The sequence below is a fragment of the Leishmania panamensis genome (genome assembly GCF_000755165.1).
Source record: "Leishmania panamensis strain MHOM/PA/94/PSC-1 chromosome 34 sequence".
In the NCBI taxonomy this organism is placed as follows: Eukaryota; Euglenozoa; class Kinetoplastea; order Trypanosomatida; family Trypanosomatidae; genus Leishmania; species Leishmania panamensis.
Window position 1 is genome coordinate 354,060 of NC_025881.1, and position 15,182 is coordinate 369,241.

At 53.3% G+C, this 15,182-nt stretch overlaps 3 protein-coding genes across 3 annotated transcripts, besides 2 other annotated features; all 3 read left to right on the forward strand.

Annotated features, from left to right (window-relative positions):
• Window positions 1-645: 645 nt before the first annotated feature.
• LPMP_340940 (hypothetical protein) lies at window positions 646-1,953 on the forward strand (the record flags this gene model as incomplete). Its single annotated transcript, XM_010704217.1, has 1 exon — window positions 646-1,953. One exon carries the CDS (start codon window positions 646-648, stop codon window positions 1,951-1,953), a length of 1,308 nt encoding a protein of 435 aa, XP_010702519.1.
• A 930-nt stretch (window positions 1,954-2,883) lies between these two features.
• Window positions 2,884-3,679: a repeat region.
• A 5,661-nt stretch (window positions 3,680-9,340) lies between these two features.
• Window positions 9,341-9,872: a repeat region.
• Window positions 9,873-10,589: 717 nt separating this feature from the next.
• LPMP_340950 (hypothetical protein) lies at window positions 10,590-11,339 on the forward strand (the record flags this gene model as incomplete). Its single annotated transcript, XM_010704218.1, has 1 exon — window positions 10,590-11,339. One exon carries the CDS (start codon window positions 10,590-10,592, stop codon window positions 11,337-11,339), a length of 750 nt encoding a protein of 249 aa, XP_010702520.1.
• An 890-nt stretch (window positions 11,340-12,229) lies between these two features.
• On the forward strand, window positions 12,230-13,159 carry LPMP_340960 (hypothetical protein; the record flags this gene model as incomplete). Its single annotated transcript, XM_010704219.1, has 1 exon — window positions 12,230-13,159. One exon carries the CDS (start codon window positions 12,230-12,232, stop codon window positions 13,157-13,159), a length of 930 nt encoding a protein of 309 aa, XP_010702521.1.
• Between the last annotated feature and the right edge of the window lie 2,023 nt (window positions 13,160-15,182).

Genomic DNA, 15,182 nt, shown 5'->3' on the forward strand with positions numbered 1-15,182 from the left:
AAACTTATATGCAAAGAAGTACACATACATACATAGAGAGAGAGAGATTCTATAACAAAAAAAAGGCCCGCGATACGCACAAACAATTCAGCTGAAGACACCCCTCCCCCTTCTCTACTTCATCTCTTTCCTTTTTCTCTTTTCATTTTACCTGTCTGCGGAAACGCCACTCTCTCTCTCTCTCTCCCCCTCTCTTTTCCACCTCTCTTTCGCATTGTCTTGGCGCAATCTTTCACTTCAAATTTCTTGACTCCTCTTCTCCGTCTGCTTATGGGGTTGTGTTGTGATTTTTTTTTTCCGGGTCCACCTTCTCTCGTTCTCGCTCTTTTTTGTTATACACCTCACTGGGCAAACGTCCACTCGAGGACCACAGCCCCTGCTGACACAGCCAAGCCTCAAGCAGCCTCCTCAACGATGACCTCCACCACCTTTGACGCATTCCACATGGAAGAAACGGGAGATCACACTCAGCACGTTTCTAGTGACGCCTCCACACAGTGGGCATCGCAGGACCTTTCGGACAACTTCTTACCTGACCTCACTGGCGCCTACGGCCTCTCCGTGATCGAGCAGATTGTGCGAGACGCCATCGGCAACTCGGACTCCTCACCCCTCAGTAGAAGCTCCGTGCCCCCGCCCCTCGCCATGAAGGTGCCATCTCTGTCAGATGAGCTCCTGCAGGAACAGTCGCACGGGGAGCAGAACTCCGAAGACAGCCAAGCTGACAGCCTCGCGCCAACAATCTGGAACACTCCGAAGCCCCTAACCAGGCAGCAGAGCTCGAAGTGTCTCCCCAACGAGCCCTCGCCTGGCTGCACCACCATCACGTCGATCGACTACCCGGAAGTAGACTTATCACCATCGTGGCAGCCTGTCTCGAACCAAGTGTCTTTGCGTACTGCCCCTATCCCTCTTTGCGGGCTGGAGTCGAACAAGAACATCCTTCAAAGTGGCAACGCCAGTGTCAACAACTTCAGTACAGACACACCAACGACGGTGAAGGCACCAGTTGCCAGTACCGGACCGAGCAGCAGCGCAGTCTTGCACTACAAGACGAAGCGATGCCGGCACTTTGATCAGTCTGGGTGGTGCCCGTACCAGCACCGCTGCATATTTGCCCATGGTGACCGCGAGTTCGCTTTTTACACGGCACAGAAGGGCACTGCCATCGACAGCAGCGGTGAGGACGTCTGCCCGACGACCTCACCGCTTGCAAATGACCACATTGAGCGCAACGTGCAGGAACTTGTGGAAGAGTACGAGCTGGCTGTGTCTGAGGTGAGAACCAAGGTCGTAGCGAGTAGCAACAGCGGCGGTGGCCCTTCCGACGCCCATGGCCCTCGAGGCTCGCAGATGAAAAGCGACAGCAAGGGGCCACCGCCGCCCATTGTCAGCAACTCGCCGCCCGCTTCGCCCATCCTCTCTCACTCATCTGCAGCATCGCAGTGCCACCCTTCGAATCTGCACTTTCTCACTGCCACCCCACTGCCACATTCGTCCATGGCTATGGTCAACGGCGCGTCGAACTCGATGGCGCAGTTCCAGGCTTTGCAACCGCAGAACTCTCAGCAGTACCGCGCACATCAGCAGCAGGTGGCCATTCTCAGCCAGCAGCTCGTTCTCGTCTCCGGGTTGAATGGAGCCCCTACCGACTTGCCTTTTGCCATGCTGTCGTCAAGCGCACCGCTGGCGACCGCCCCGCAGCCTGCTCACGTTTTTCCTCCACATTATCAACAGCATGGGGTGTTCACAATGGCGACTGGCACGCTGGGTGCCTTCCCGATGAATCAAAACCAGCAGCTGCCCCAGCATCAGATCTACTGTGTTTCAACTCCCTATTACAATGCCATGACCGCAAATGGCGGCAAAGGTGAACTGCCCGTGTACCCTGGTGGCCACACATTTGATCCTGCTAGATCCTTCAACGGCTACTTGCCAGCTCGCTTCATGTGACTACGAAAGCCGTCGACGTTCACACAAGGAAAAGGTAAGAACATAAAGTGTTTATGGAGGGGCATACACAAACGGGGAACGAGTCGAGGACGGGGGCAGGAATAGTAGTTGTATACCCTCCCCCCTTTTCCCCTCCCTTCTTCTCTCGCGCGCGAGCACGCTAACGTATTCCGCATCAATCCTTTTGTTCGTTGTTTGCGTATTTTGTTATTATTCTCATTATTTGATCGATCGGCAGCCTTCACGTTTGCGTCTCCGTAGGTTAAGCGCCTGTGCGCTTCTGCCTTGGGGATACCCTCTTCCTCCTTATTCGATATTTTTTTTCTCTCTTCCACCACCTTTACGTTTGTTCCTGTGCGTTACGTTTCTCATTTTCTGGCTTCGATTCGCTCTTCTCTTGGTCTGTGTGTCTGTGTCGCGAACTTCCCTCCCGCTCACCCACAACCCCCTGCTTCTTTCCGCATTGGCCTGTGTACTCGCCTCTCGGACACGGGCCTCACTATCCATCTCTCTCATTCTTGTAGTCTCCCTTTTATTTTCCTACGGTGGCTGTATTCCGTGTTCTCTATTTTCGAGTTTTTTGTTTCTTTCGCTAACACTTCTTCTTTCGCCTGCCCCTCTCCTCCTCCTCCTCTCCCCTCCCCGTACAAGCCTGACACTCACTGTTCACCCCCCCCCCAGTCACGCCATGCGCATAGCAGCATCGCCATGGCCGATACAATCCTCGCTCTCGGTGGTTCAAGCAAAATGGCTGCAGCGTTGAACAGGGAGGAAGAGGGTGAAAGATGAGGAGTGCTGGCAACAAAAGAGGGCACACAAACACGCATATACGCACAGCTTGGCAGAGGGAGAGGGGGAGGGGGAGGGAGGAGCATGCCGTAACGAAGAAGCCGCAGGCAAAAAAAAGGAGACCACTTTTTGTTGTTGTTGTTATGCGTTCATTCTACCACCACGAACAAGCCAGCAAATGCATATGCGCACAACCATGTCTTGCCTACCGCGGCGGCACTACGAGTAAATCCTCGCCGCCTAGGATGAAACGTCCTGCCGTCGCATCCGCGCATGCGTCCAACGGGCTTTTCCCGTCCTTCCGCGGCCCTCCCTCCGATGCGTGCGGCGCAGTCGGCGCCAGGGAGACTCGGGCGGGCTGCACGCCTTGATCCAAAGGGAAGAGACCGCGTTCAGGGCCCTGCTCGGGAGGTGGTGGTGTCCGTCATGCGGGTGGTCCAGGCGGTCCAGGCGCATGACGGATGAACCCAAGGAGGAAGCCGCCCAGCCGCAGGTCAGGACTCCCTAAGACCCGGTGCCCTGCCTGTATGCCACGCTTCTCCCCCTCAGCCGCTTCGTGCCGCTGCATTTCACCATACGGCTTGGGGACTCTCCCATGGGAGTCTGGAGGACTCGATGGCGTGATTCGGGGCGCTCCCGTCATGCACCCGGCATCGGTGCCTCGTCGGCCCACCCGGCCGGATGTAGGAGGGGCCGCGCATTTCGCGCACATGCGCTTTAGGTCTGATTGGGTATGCATCTCTTCGCGGCTTTTTCGTCCATCGCCTATGCGCTGCTGGCCTCTCGATGCCTTGTCTGGATGTGGTACCCCATGCCAGCCGTGCTTGGCAGCGCGTGCTAACGGTGCTCGCTGTCTTGGTCGTCCATTTCCATCGATGCCACGGGGGACGTGCCTGGATGGCGTGCCCGCGTGTGCCGCGACAGGCGAGGCGTGCCAAGGGGAGGGGGGCCGCGGATAGTAGACATGTGCCTGCGCACAAAGAGAAGAATAGACACGGAATCGAGATACTCAAAAAGAAGGGAGAAAAGCGAAAAATAATATCCCTTTTGTATAATCCTACTCTCGAACGCCGTGCTCTTGCTTTCACTACCGTCGTCCTCATTCATCTTTCTGATCCCTTCCCTCTGCTCCCTCACCCTCTAACTCATTCCTTTTCACTGTACAGATCTGTATAGAAATATGATCATGAGTGTGTGTGCACGTCTTTCTTCGCTGATCTACATGCTTGTGTGACTGTAGGCGTTGGGTTTTATTCACTCTCTTCCCTCCGTCTCCCCATCTCTTGTCGCTATTGTTCACTAACTATACATCGCTCCCTGTTCTTCTAGTGCTCCCCCCTCTCTCTCTCTCTCTTGTGCTCGTGGGCGTATCGAATAAGAGCACCTTCATTTTTCTTTTTTCTCCGTGTCATTCGCTGTTGCGTTCTTTGCTTCGTACGTAATCCTGTTTGGTTGGTTGTTTGCGTGTGGTGCTACATACACACACATACACACATATATATATATAAGGCTGCTCAACTTTGTTATGGTCGTGGTTGTTTCTGTTGTTGTTGTTGTTTTTGGGGGGGAGTTGCATAAGTCTGTGCTGCTTTCCACATCCTCGCGCCCTCCATTATTTGGCTACCCCTTCTCCTTCCCCTTCCGCTCTCTCCTTACGCTCCCCACCTCACCTCTTTTTAATACCTAACCAAAAAAAAAATGTATCGTTAGCCCTCTCGCCTCTTTCATTCGCACGTCTTATTACCATCCTCACCCTTTTCCTCCTTTTTTTGTTCAGATGTGCCTCACAGCTCAACAGAAGTGTGCACCGTGGCGCACGCTCAAAATAGGCTGGGGGCAGAGGGAGGCCTTTCCCTCTGATTCTCCTCTCGCCAGGGTTACTGTGTGTGTGGGGGGGGGGGAGTGCTGCTCATTTGATTGTCCCCTCTCTACTCATGTTCGTCACGTTGTTTCCCTTGACTTTTCTTTTGTGTGTGTGTGTCTGTCTGTGGCTTGTGTACTTCTGATCTTATTTTCCTGTTTCATTTCGCTCTTTCTCACTAATTTGCTCCTCTCTCATTTTTTGCTTTCCCTATCTCCACACACACACCACTTTGTTGCGTTATTTCCTTTGACGGGGCACCGCATCTCGCATGTATATGGGCCTCTTTTCGCTCGCTCCTCCCTCTTGTTACACTAACTACAGTGTTTGCACATCCAGGTCCTTTATGCTTGTGCTCTCTTTCGTGCGCGATCTTGGCTCTCTGTGCGCCACACCACACCACGTACACGCCGCATGCCTTGTGCGCAGGTGTGTGGAACTTTTTGTGTGCACAGTGTGTTTGTGGGAAAGAGCATCGCCAGCAAAGCGGCGCGTCCATACCCCCTTCCCCCTTCCCTTCCCATCGTCACTCATCGGTCGACTTCAAACCGTTCGTCATTTGGCCCTTCGATTGTTCTCTCTTCCGTTTGTTCTCTTGTTTGTGTGTTTGGGCTCTTCTTGTCTTACTTTTCTCACTTAAGAAAGCATTGTTCCCCTCTCCCAGTCACCTTCTCTGCCATCGTGCTGAATGCTGAACTCTGCTGTTTTTTTTTTGTTTACTTGCTTCTCTCTCTCTCGCTCGCCCAGCACCCGCACGTACACATGCATCTGCTCACCTCTCGAGGAGCAAGAATCTGAGGACCTCTTTCTTCCCTTGTCTCTGTGTGTGTGTGTGTGGGTGGGTGGGTGTGTGTCCACAGATAAATGGAGCTATTCAACTCGACCTCTCTTATTTTGCTCAATATTGAGCCTCCCTTCCCCCCCTCTCTTCCTTTCTTTCTCGTATTCATATCAATCAATGTGTCTGCAGGTGTGGGTGTCTTCCAGTTTACCCTCGTTGATCTGTGTCCTTATACATACGCCTATACGGCATACACAACTCACCCTACTCGTGGCGAACAGCGGACAGGCAGGCAGTTGTTGCGCTGGAGCGTAGGAGAGTAAGGCTTCACTCCAAGCTCCATCTGTCTTCCTACTCCCTACACGCTCTACGACAAATGCCTTCCTCTCGTAGTGATTCTCAGCTCTACGCGTATTCTCGAATGGAAGCAGAACAAGAAAGCGGAGAGAAGGCCATTCGAGTGAACCCGATCCCCTCAATCGGTTCTATTGGGGACCACTCTTTGTCATGTAAGAGTCCTCTTCTTTGGTACCTTCTTTGCTGCCTTCTGGTTCGGCAGATGTGGTATGCGTGTGCGTCTCTCGTGGGGTGGTCACACCGTGGATTTAGCCTGTTTTGTTTTTGTTTTTCTTTTTTTTTTACCACGCACACAAAACGCGATAACAATACACCACGCACGCAGCACTCAGGGCGAGCTGCAGACACAGTAAAGGCGAACATACCAATAAGAAAGTACACGTAGCACTCGTAGGTAAATGCATTGTTTGTCTCTCTCTCTCTTGGGTTGCGCTCTGCTCTCGTGTGTATTCTTCTTTCTTGCCCTTGAGCGCACCTATACGCGTCTTTGCCCCTCCTCTTTTTTACCCTCTCTCTTCCTCCCTGTTGCGGTTGCGTCTGTGTGCTGAACGTATCAAAGAGGAACACCTAAAAAGGAGAGCGTCAAGCGTGAGTAAATTACCTGCGAGGTTCGTTGTTTGTCTGTCTGTCTGTATAGACACAGACATACATATGTGTGTGTGTGTCTCTCTGTGTGTGTGTGTGCGTGTTGTATAGCAGTGGCGAGAGGATGAGAAATGCAGAAACGCCACCTGTGGCTGGGGAAGCACTTGCTGGGGTCCGGCTGCTGTATCTCTGTCTTATTTTTTCTACTTTGCCTGTTCACTTTTGTTTCATTACCATCGTTTGTATTACCCCTACCACGTTGCTTCTCCTTCCCACGAACGCTCCACTCTCTTCTACACACACACATACCTTTTTTTTTGTGGATTACTTTGCTCTCTCTCTCTCTCTTTCGTTGTTCTGATTGCTTTCTTGCGCGCTCGTAGTTTGCCCAGCTTTTCTGATTTCATCTTCGGTGGCCTTTTTTTTCTGCTCTTTTCGCTTTGGGGGCGCCTGCTCGCTCCCCTTCTGGTTTACCCGGGGACTTGTGGCTCGTTTCTGTCATAATGCGTATGTGATTGCCTTCGCTGATGCTTCTCTCTTTTCGCTTCGACTTTTCTATTATTTTTTTCCCTTATCTCTCTCCTTTGTGTTTGGTCGCTCTCTTCTCAGTTGTTGGGACCTCTTTTTCAATTCGGAGTATTCCCTCTCCCCTAGTCGCTATCACGAGCACAGGGACTACGATTACCTCTACTATCACTCTCACTGTCACCACAACCGCAACACATGCCGTACCACTGGTCAAATAAAGCGGGAAAATACGATGTGCGCACGTGCGGGCGTCGAGCTATGCAAGTGTGTGTGGGTGTGTGGGTGTGTGTGTGTCAGCTCCAACGGTTGCTGAATGGAGTGCTTCTTCTCATACAGGTGTGTCTTTTCAGCTTTATATGCCTCATTCTCGTTTCTTGTTTCACACACACACACGCTCTACGTCCCTCCCCCCTCCCCCCCCCCTCGTCTCCTACTGCTCACCTATTCTCGGAGGTGTTTTCCTTTTCCTCTCTTCTGCGAGTGCTGTGATTCCGTCCATTTTGACCTTTGAGGGGGTCGTCAAGATGAGTCTCACAGTGACTTCTTCTTTTTTTCGGGTCTCTCTCCCCTCTCTGCTTCCTTCGAGCCCGGCATGCATGCTGGCCCTGCCTCTCTCTCTCTCCACCTTGAATGGGGGCGGGGATATGCGTTGAAGCACGCGCGTATCTGTCGATAACGAAACAGCCAATCATGCTCATGCACAGGCACACACCAACACAGAGACAGAGACTCGCAGCTCTAGCACACGCCTGTGCAAAGCGAACATATTTTCGGGGCGCATGTATGAGATCTACGGGCACAGCTAGGTGAAGTGGAACAGCAAAAAGGGGGAAAAGAAGTTCAAACAAAGCAGAGAGAGGCGAAGGGAGAAATCGAATTTGAGGCAGTGTCACACCATACTGGGGAACTCTTGCACAGCTAATGCACAAATACATGGAGATGTTAGGGTACTGTATGTATATATAGATATATATATATATATCTACTATGGTGAAGGTGTAACTCTTGGACAGTAATACCTGGCCACGAACTTTCCCTCTCCCTTCTCTTCTTCGCATCCCTCTCTCCCCTCCCAAGCCCGCAAGTGAGAGTGGACCCGTCTCTGTGGAAATTTGGCTCATTTGGGTGTGTGTCTTGACATTTTTACGCATTTCTCGAGACAGAGCATCACGACGAGATCATGGTACGATCGTGTTTTCTTTTCCTCTCCAGCGGAAGCGAGATCGTTATTCTTTTAGTTGGGTCTACTTCTCGTTCTCATGTTTGTTGCGAAAGGGTCCCAGTGACCTTATAGCCCCTTCTCTCGTTATATCCGCTGGCTGTGTCTTCAGAGAAGGCCCCGCCGCGCATTCAACTCCCTTCATATCCCCACCCGGCGAGACAGGAAGCTGAGCAGACAGGTGGCTCTGCACTCTCGTCCGTACACAAACACCGCACATGCATCTGCATCTACGTTCGTATATAACAGACGCACGCTATTCGTGCCGGTATGGCCGCGGTGTAGGCAGCACGATGTCACACAAAGAGAGAGCCCGGAAGTTGGGTCGACGGAAATGCATGAGCTGACTCGCCCCCCCATCTTCACCACCGCAGTAATTCAAACGGCACCAGATCATTTAGAGGAAGCAAAAGAAACGCTAAAAAAATGGTGTGTGTGTGGGTCTGAATTCAACCCGAGCGACATTCTGCTTCGCTTTGGATGACTGCCGCAACATCGATGTGGTACACATCGTCTTTCTCCCTCTCCTCCTTTTTCTTGTGACACCCTCTTTCATTCGGCCAAAAATGCACCACAAAAAAGGCAAATTTGGTTTCCTCGTCAACCGTAGGCTTGGAACAACAAAAGCAACAAACGACTTCAAAGGGGCCTGTTGTATGTCGACCAAGCCCCTCCCTCTCCTCTTGAGCCTTCCCTCGCTCCGCCAACACATGTTTAGCGCATTGGGAATCGGGCGAGATCCTGACGTTACTTTTTCTCTGCCAACTCTATCTCATGCAAAATACTGCCGCTGACTTGCCCTCCCTCCCCCTATTCCACATTGCACCCTCGCTCCCCGCCGTGTGGTTGCACGTTCGTGCATGTGTGCAGGGGTCATCCCTCATACACGCCTCTGCCAAAACGGCAGCAACAACCCCAATCAAAAGAAAACAAAGCAGCACAGGAATAAATCACAACTCCCCCTCTCTCTCTGTTGCTCTTCCTCTCGTTACTGGTATTCGCTCCTTCTTACTCCCCTGCTCGTATCCTCCTAGTGTGTGTGTGTGGGGGGGATAAACACAAATCAGCTCTTTGCGCCTGAGCCCTGGGAAGCCCTCCCCCCCCCACCACCACCACCACCTCCTCCCTCTGTATCCTGGGTCAGCTCATCTACGCCTTTTCGTGTTCCTGGGCCTATCCATTCGCCCCTCTTTCACCCGCGTGACATGATGCATCATATCATACGGTGGCCATCTTTTCTTATCTGCTACGCTTGCCTCACTGCGTTGCCGCCCTAGTAACGGTGGGGCACGTCCCAGCGTTGGCATCGCCGTGTCCAGTACCCCTCACTCGGTGTAGGAAAGCCAGACGGCCCCCACCCATTCCTGTCACACACCGAACCGCCTCTGGTGGTGACAGGGTCAAGCACCTAGGGGGTGGGGGAGTCCGAACGACCTGCGGCAGTGGGCACGCTTGCACCACCCATGTGGCGCGCAGAGTGTCCGCGTGACTCGAGCGTATCCCACCCGGCCCCCGCTGCCCACGGGTGTGGGGAGCCAGAGCCCCACCCCGAGGGACACACCAGGTGGCGACCGGCAGGACGGGCGCGGCGGTGAGGCGACCCGCGGGGCGGGGGAGGGGAGAGAGCAGCGTTTGGGGCAGGGGGGCATGCTTCGATGACCGAGTCGGCGCACTGCTGTACCGCGTGTCTAGCGCTGCGCCGCCCCACGCGATGGGGCTTGTGAGGGGCAGGCCAGGGGTCGAGTGGGGGGAGGGGGGGAGCTGGGCTCGTGTGTTGCCTGGCAGCGAGTGGGCACGTTAGCGAGAAAAGCATTTGTCTGTACAGTAGCGTGTGCAAGGATGGGGCGTTTCTTTTTCTCCTTATCACAAGTTGAGCCACGCGCCACCCCCCCCCCTTACATCGAAATAGCGAGAAAGTCTCGCACAGTGGCGCGTGATAAGGCATGTTACACGGTGCCGCGTACGCCAAGAGGAGAAAAGAGGCGGATACAGTACGCAACAAGACAGAGATACAGGTGATGACGGCGCTTTTCGGCAACCCGATAGGTATTCGGGCACATCCGCGCGGCAACAAACAGTCTAACAAGAAGGATCGAGTGCAGTGGCTACTCTGCGTGCTCTGATTACTTCTCGTCGATGGTGTAGTGGCCACACAGACACAGGGGGGAACGTGCCTCGTAATTGCTCGCCATCGTAATACAGAGTCAAAGGTGTAGTTTCTGGCGACGAGGCGAGAGCGAGGCAAGGTGAAGAAGGTTCACATGGGCGGGAGGTGATGGTTCTTGCACTCGTTGTGGCAGTCGTCTCTGTTTTACCCTTCCTCTTCTCTCGGGTTTCCTGCTCTACTTGTGCAGCGCTGTTTCTTATCGTTTAGAAAAGCGCGCACACACACATGCGCGCGTACGACTCACGCACACCGACTGATCAACCCACTTCTCTTGCTGTCTTTGCACTTGGCCAAGCAACACCTGACTTACTTCTCTCGCTCACATCGAGTCCATCAACACGCGTTTTGCATGTGCGAACCCAGTCACTTCAAGAAACGACAGGACACAGAGAGTCCGGTACGCCCTGAGGCTTTCCCTTGCAATTTGGATCATTACCTCCACCTCTCACCTTCCATCACACTTACCTCATCAATGACCGACCCGGCAACCGCGCCGCCGCAGTATACGCGTGAATTTTGGATTCAGCACCTGCAGCTGGCGCCGCACCCGGAGGGTGGCTACTATGTCGAGGTGACACACAGCGCGCACAAGGTGGACAATGAGGCAGGCAACCGCCGCCTCGCCTACACGACCATTTACTTTCTCTGCACCACAGAGAGCCCCTCTCACCTGCACCGCCTCTGCTCAGACGAAACATTCATACACCACGCCGGCGACCCGCTGCAGCTGCACGTCATCCTCAGGGATCCGCAGGATGAGAACCGCATCGCCGTACATCCTCGCGCAGAACCACTTGCGGAGACGGACGGCGCAGATGCGCGGCCGCCGTACCAGATTTACCGCCGTGTTCTGCTTGGCGCGCGTATTGAGAGGGGTGAGGTACTGCAGTACACTGTCCCTGCAGGGGCCATCTTTGGCTGCTCTGTGGACACAGACAGTCCGGATGGAAAGATGGGCTACTCGCTTGTGAGCTGCATCGTGAGTCCTGGCTTCGATTTCCGCGATTTCGAACTATTCACAAAGGCGCAGTTGATGGAACTTTGCCCGCAGCACGAGGCGGTCATCAAAGAGATGGCCTTGGAGACGATACCGAACTAGGCGCGCCTCCCGACATACAGACAGGTCAACAACAGGAGGCTAAAATGGCGCACGAGGAAGCAGAAATGTGAAATACTATCGAGAGGAACTCAGTGAGGGATTTGAGAAACCTAGTCTACAGCGTTGGATGGCACGTACACACGCACGCGCGCAAACTGACCACAATGCTGCCGCTCTGCTTTCTTTTATTCCGCGTCCCTTCCTGTGATATACAAGCCTGCATGGTGTCTTTGCATATATATATATATATATATTCTCTTCTCCTTCCCTTTCTCTTCTTCTCTTACCTTCGCCTCTTTCCTGCTCTCCGTTGGCTAGAGCACCAGTTGAAAGCCGCGTTGATGACAAGCCATACAAACAGAAGGCACAAGCCCCATTGAATAATGGGCTCATGCCCTATGTATGTATATATATATATATATGTGTGTAGGTGGAGATGCTTATGTCTCTCTCTCTCTCTGTGCCTCCCTCTGAGAGAAGTATCCAAGTGTCGGCGCGCATGGGAAGGAGACCTACATGACCGACATAATCATCACTCTCATGACACAAACTCTCATTCTCACTTCTTCTCACCCCAACGCTGATACTCATCGTTCGCGCGCCTTCACGTGCACACATACACACACATACATGGGTGTGCAGGCTTAAAGAGTCATCGAAAACATCCTCACTATCCATTAGTCTTTCTATAAGCTTTCTTCTTTTCAGACCAACTACCGCCTCACCTTCCAGCCCTCGTGATCTCATTCTCAGATCTGTGTCACCGCGCAAACTCTCTGGCATACACAGGCACATACACCATCTCCTCCTCCTCCTCCACACACACACCCTCCGACCTCTCTCTGTCTGTGTCTTCTATTTCAGGGACATAAAAGCCCAGAAGACTCAAGATGGCAAGCCAATCGCACATGGCCATGTCCAAGCACACCGAAGCCGTTGCGGAGCATCACAAACGCATCTTCCAGGCTGCCGGCGACAACAACGAGGAGGAGAAGCACATTCTTGCCGGTCGCTACAAGACGAAGCTGTGCAAAAACTACGTGGCGAAGGGCGAGTGCCCTTACGATGTGCGCTGCATGTTCGCTCACGGTGAAGAAGAACTACGTACAACAGACGATAACATCCGAGACGGCCTGACCACCGAAGAGGCGATCAAGGGCTTCCAGCGTCAGCAGAACCAAGCGAAGCGCCGCGCTGCGTTTGCCACCGGCCGCGAGCACAACAGCCACGACCACCACAGCAGCCACAGCCACATCGTACGTACCGCGTCCCATCGAAATGGGTATGAGGTGGAGGAGGCTTCGGAAAACGATGAGGTGTGCCGCAACCACCATCGCCACCACAGCCTGTGCCTGCTCCGCCAGCACGAGTCCGTGTCTACTCCCCAGCAGCAGCAGCAGCAGCAGCAGCAGTTCCAGTTGCAGAGCGTGATGACGCAGTGCTACACGCACAACCCGTACGTCTTCGATCTCATCCCCTCTGCGGCACGTCTGTTCCCAGTCTACCGCGAGATGATCGAGGAGGGCTGCTGGTACGAGGAGGAATCCGTACCTGCTCCGGAAGACTACTACTTCCCGTCTTCAGATATGATGATGCCGCTTGTGCCGAGCTTGGTGACGCAGCAGTATCCGCAGTACCCGCACACGCAGTGCGGCAAGCAGTTTGAGACGGGCGCCTCCGTCAGCAACTACACCGGTGAGGAGGTCATGTACGGCCACTGCGAATCCTCAGCTAGCTCGATGTACCGCTCGATGGCGCGCTGCACGGCTGCTGAGCTCCCCAGCAACTCCGACATTCCGGCCATGGTGATGGAGCCTTAAGGGGTACCACTTTGCAGAAGAAGAGCAAATCCCCCCTCAAAAAAAAAGAGCAAGCGAGAGAAGACGCTGCCTGCGCCTCGTTTCTTTTCTTTCCTCCGGTGTTTTCCCTTCTTTTACTCTAATGAGGAGGAGTGTGCTTTTTTCCTCGCTGTGGCGGTTGGAGGTGTGCATGCATGCCGACCAATGTGTGTGTGTGTGTGTGTGTGACACATGCCCGTCGTACACCTCTCCCCATCCCCACCCTCCATGCCCACACTTCCCTACACCACTACTAGCGTCCCTGTACTAAGGATACACTGAAGGGAAAAGAATTACAACATACATAAACAACACATGCACAAGAAGAAGGCGCGCGGGGGGAGGGCATATGAAAATCAAAGCAGTCAAAGAGAAAGGTGGAAAAGAGCAACAAAGAAGGATAGAGCGTGAGACCTGGTCGTCGCCTGCTCTGTGTTGTTGCTGTTGCACGCCTGATTCCTTTTTTCTGTGATCTCTCTTCACCCTCTTCTCCCCCTCCCCTCCCCCCTCCCCCTCTCTCCTTTTTGTTTTTCTATCTTTGTTGCGGCCTCCTCTTTTTCGTTTCCTTCGTGTGTTTTGTTTTGTTTCTCTCTCCCTCTCTCTCTCTCTCTCTCTCGCTTCGGTCTTTTTCTTGGTTTGTGTCTTTCCCATCCATCTACGTCGTGCGTAGTGTGGAGGTAGATGTGTGTGCGTGTCTTTGCTTGACTGAATCGTGTATATGTCTGCTCTGTTTCGCTTGTGTTTCTTCTGTGTCCGTAGTCCCATTTACTTCTGTTTCGTGTCGCCCTGCTTTCTCATTTTAAGCCCTCTTTTCTTTTTCGTTTCGCGTTTCCCATTTCGTAGGCTTCGTTTTTTCCTCTCTCTCTCTGTATCACGTACCCGCGCACGCGCCTGTGCGTCTACGTGTGCTTTTTTTTCCTCTCTGATCTTCCTCGCTCCCTGTGCTCTCTACTTTTTCTCTGCGTCCCTCGCTCCGCCCATCTTGGTTTGCTCTTGTCTCTCACTCTTGGCCCTTCTTTTCAGCTCAGGAAAGTGCGTGTGCGTGTGTGCGTGCATACAAGTGGGAGCGTGTGTACGGATGTGTCTGACTCTGTACACACTCTCACCCTCCCTTCGCTCTTCTCTCCCTCTCCCCTCCTTCCCTTCCCCATTCTTCCCCCATGGGATTCACGCAAAGTGAGGGAGCTGGGCAAGGGGGTGGCTCATACGGCGGAAGCGCAGACAGCACTCAGGACCGAGAAAAGTCTACCGTTCTCTTGAGCGTGTCGTGCAGGTGTGCGTTAGTGTTGTCGCATGAGTGCCCACATGGTGTATACATTTATACACGTATGCGAGGCATCCCAAGACAGCACGACGACGAATGCAGCAACACCGCATGCGCACAGAACAGTGTCGCACACTTCCTCTCCCTCCTTGCCTTCATGCGCTTTGCCCTACACCCTGCACATCTGAGGTCTAAATTTTGGCCGCACACGGACTGTTGCCAGGCTAGCATGCTGCCGCTGGCACAGGCGGCAGGGAAAGGGCAGGAGAGTAGGAGGTGATGGATGAGAGGCACGTAGAGTGGTGTGCTGCTTTTTTCTGTTTGGTTGTCTCCTCTTAATTGGCACAGAGAGAGACTCTCAAACTTGCAGATCCTCACCTACAACGACTTGAAAAAAGAGCTGCTTGAAAGGGCAGAAAGAAGTGTGCCAGCACGGAGATGAAGCAAAGACAAGCAGTAAGCACATATATATATATAAGGCAGATCAAAGCAAAACTCTAACCGAACAGCTGGTCGTCAACCACGAGCAAAGGCGTTTCGAATGAGGGGCTAAGCGAGGTGCTGGGCGAGGAAATATGGCAGGGAGATACGAGAAACATTAAGACAGCGAGAGGAAAGAACAGTGTCTGCATGTGAAATGTGTATGTGCCTGTGCAACAGTCTTCGTGTGAGTGAAACATCACGAGCGCACCCCACTCACACATACACACAAACATGCACAGCCGCCCTCTCTCCCCCTTC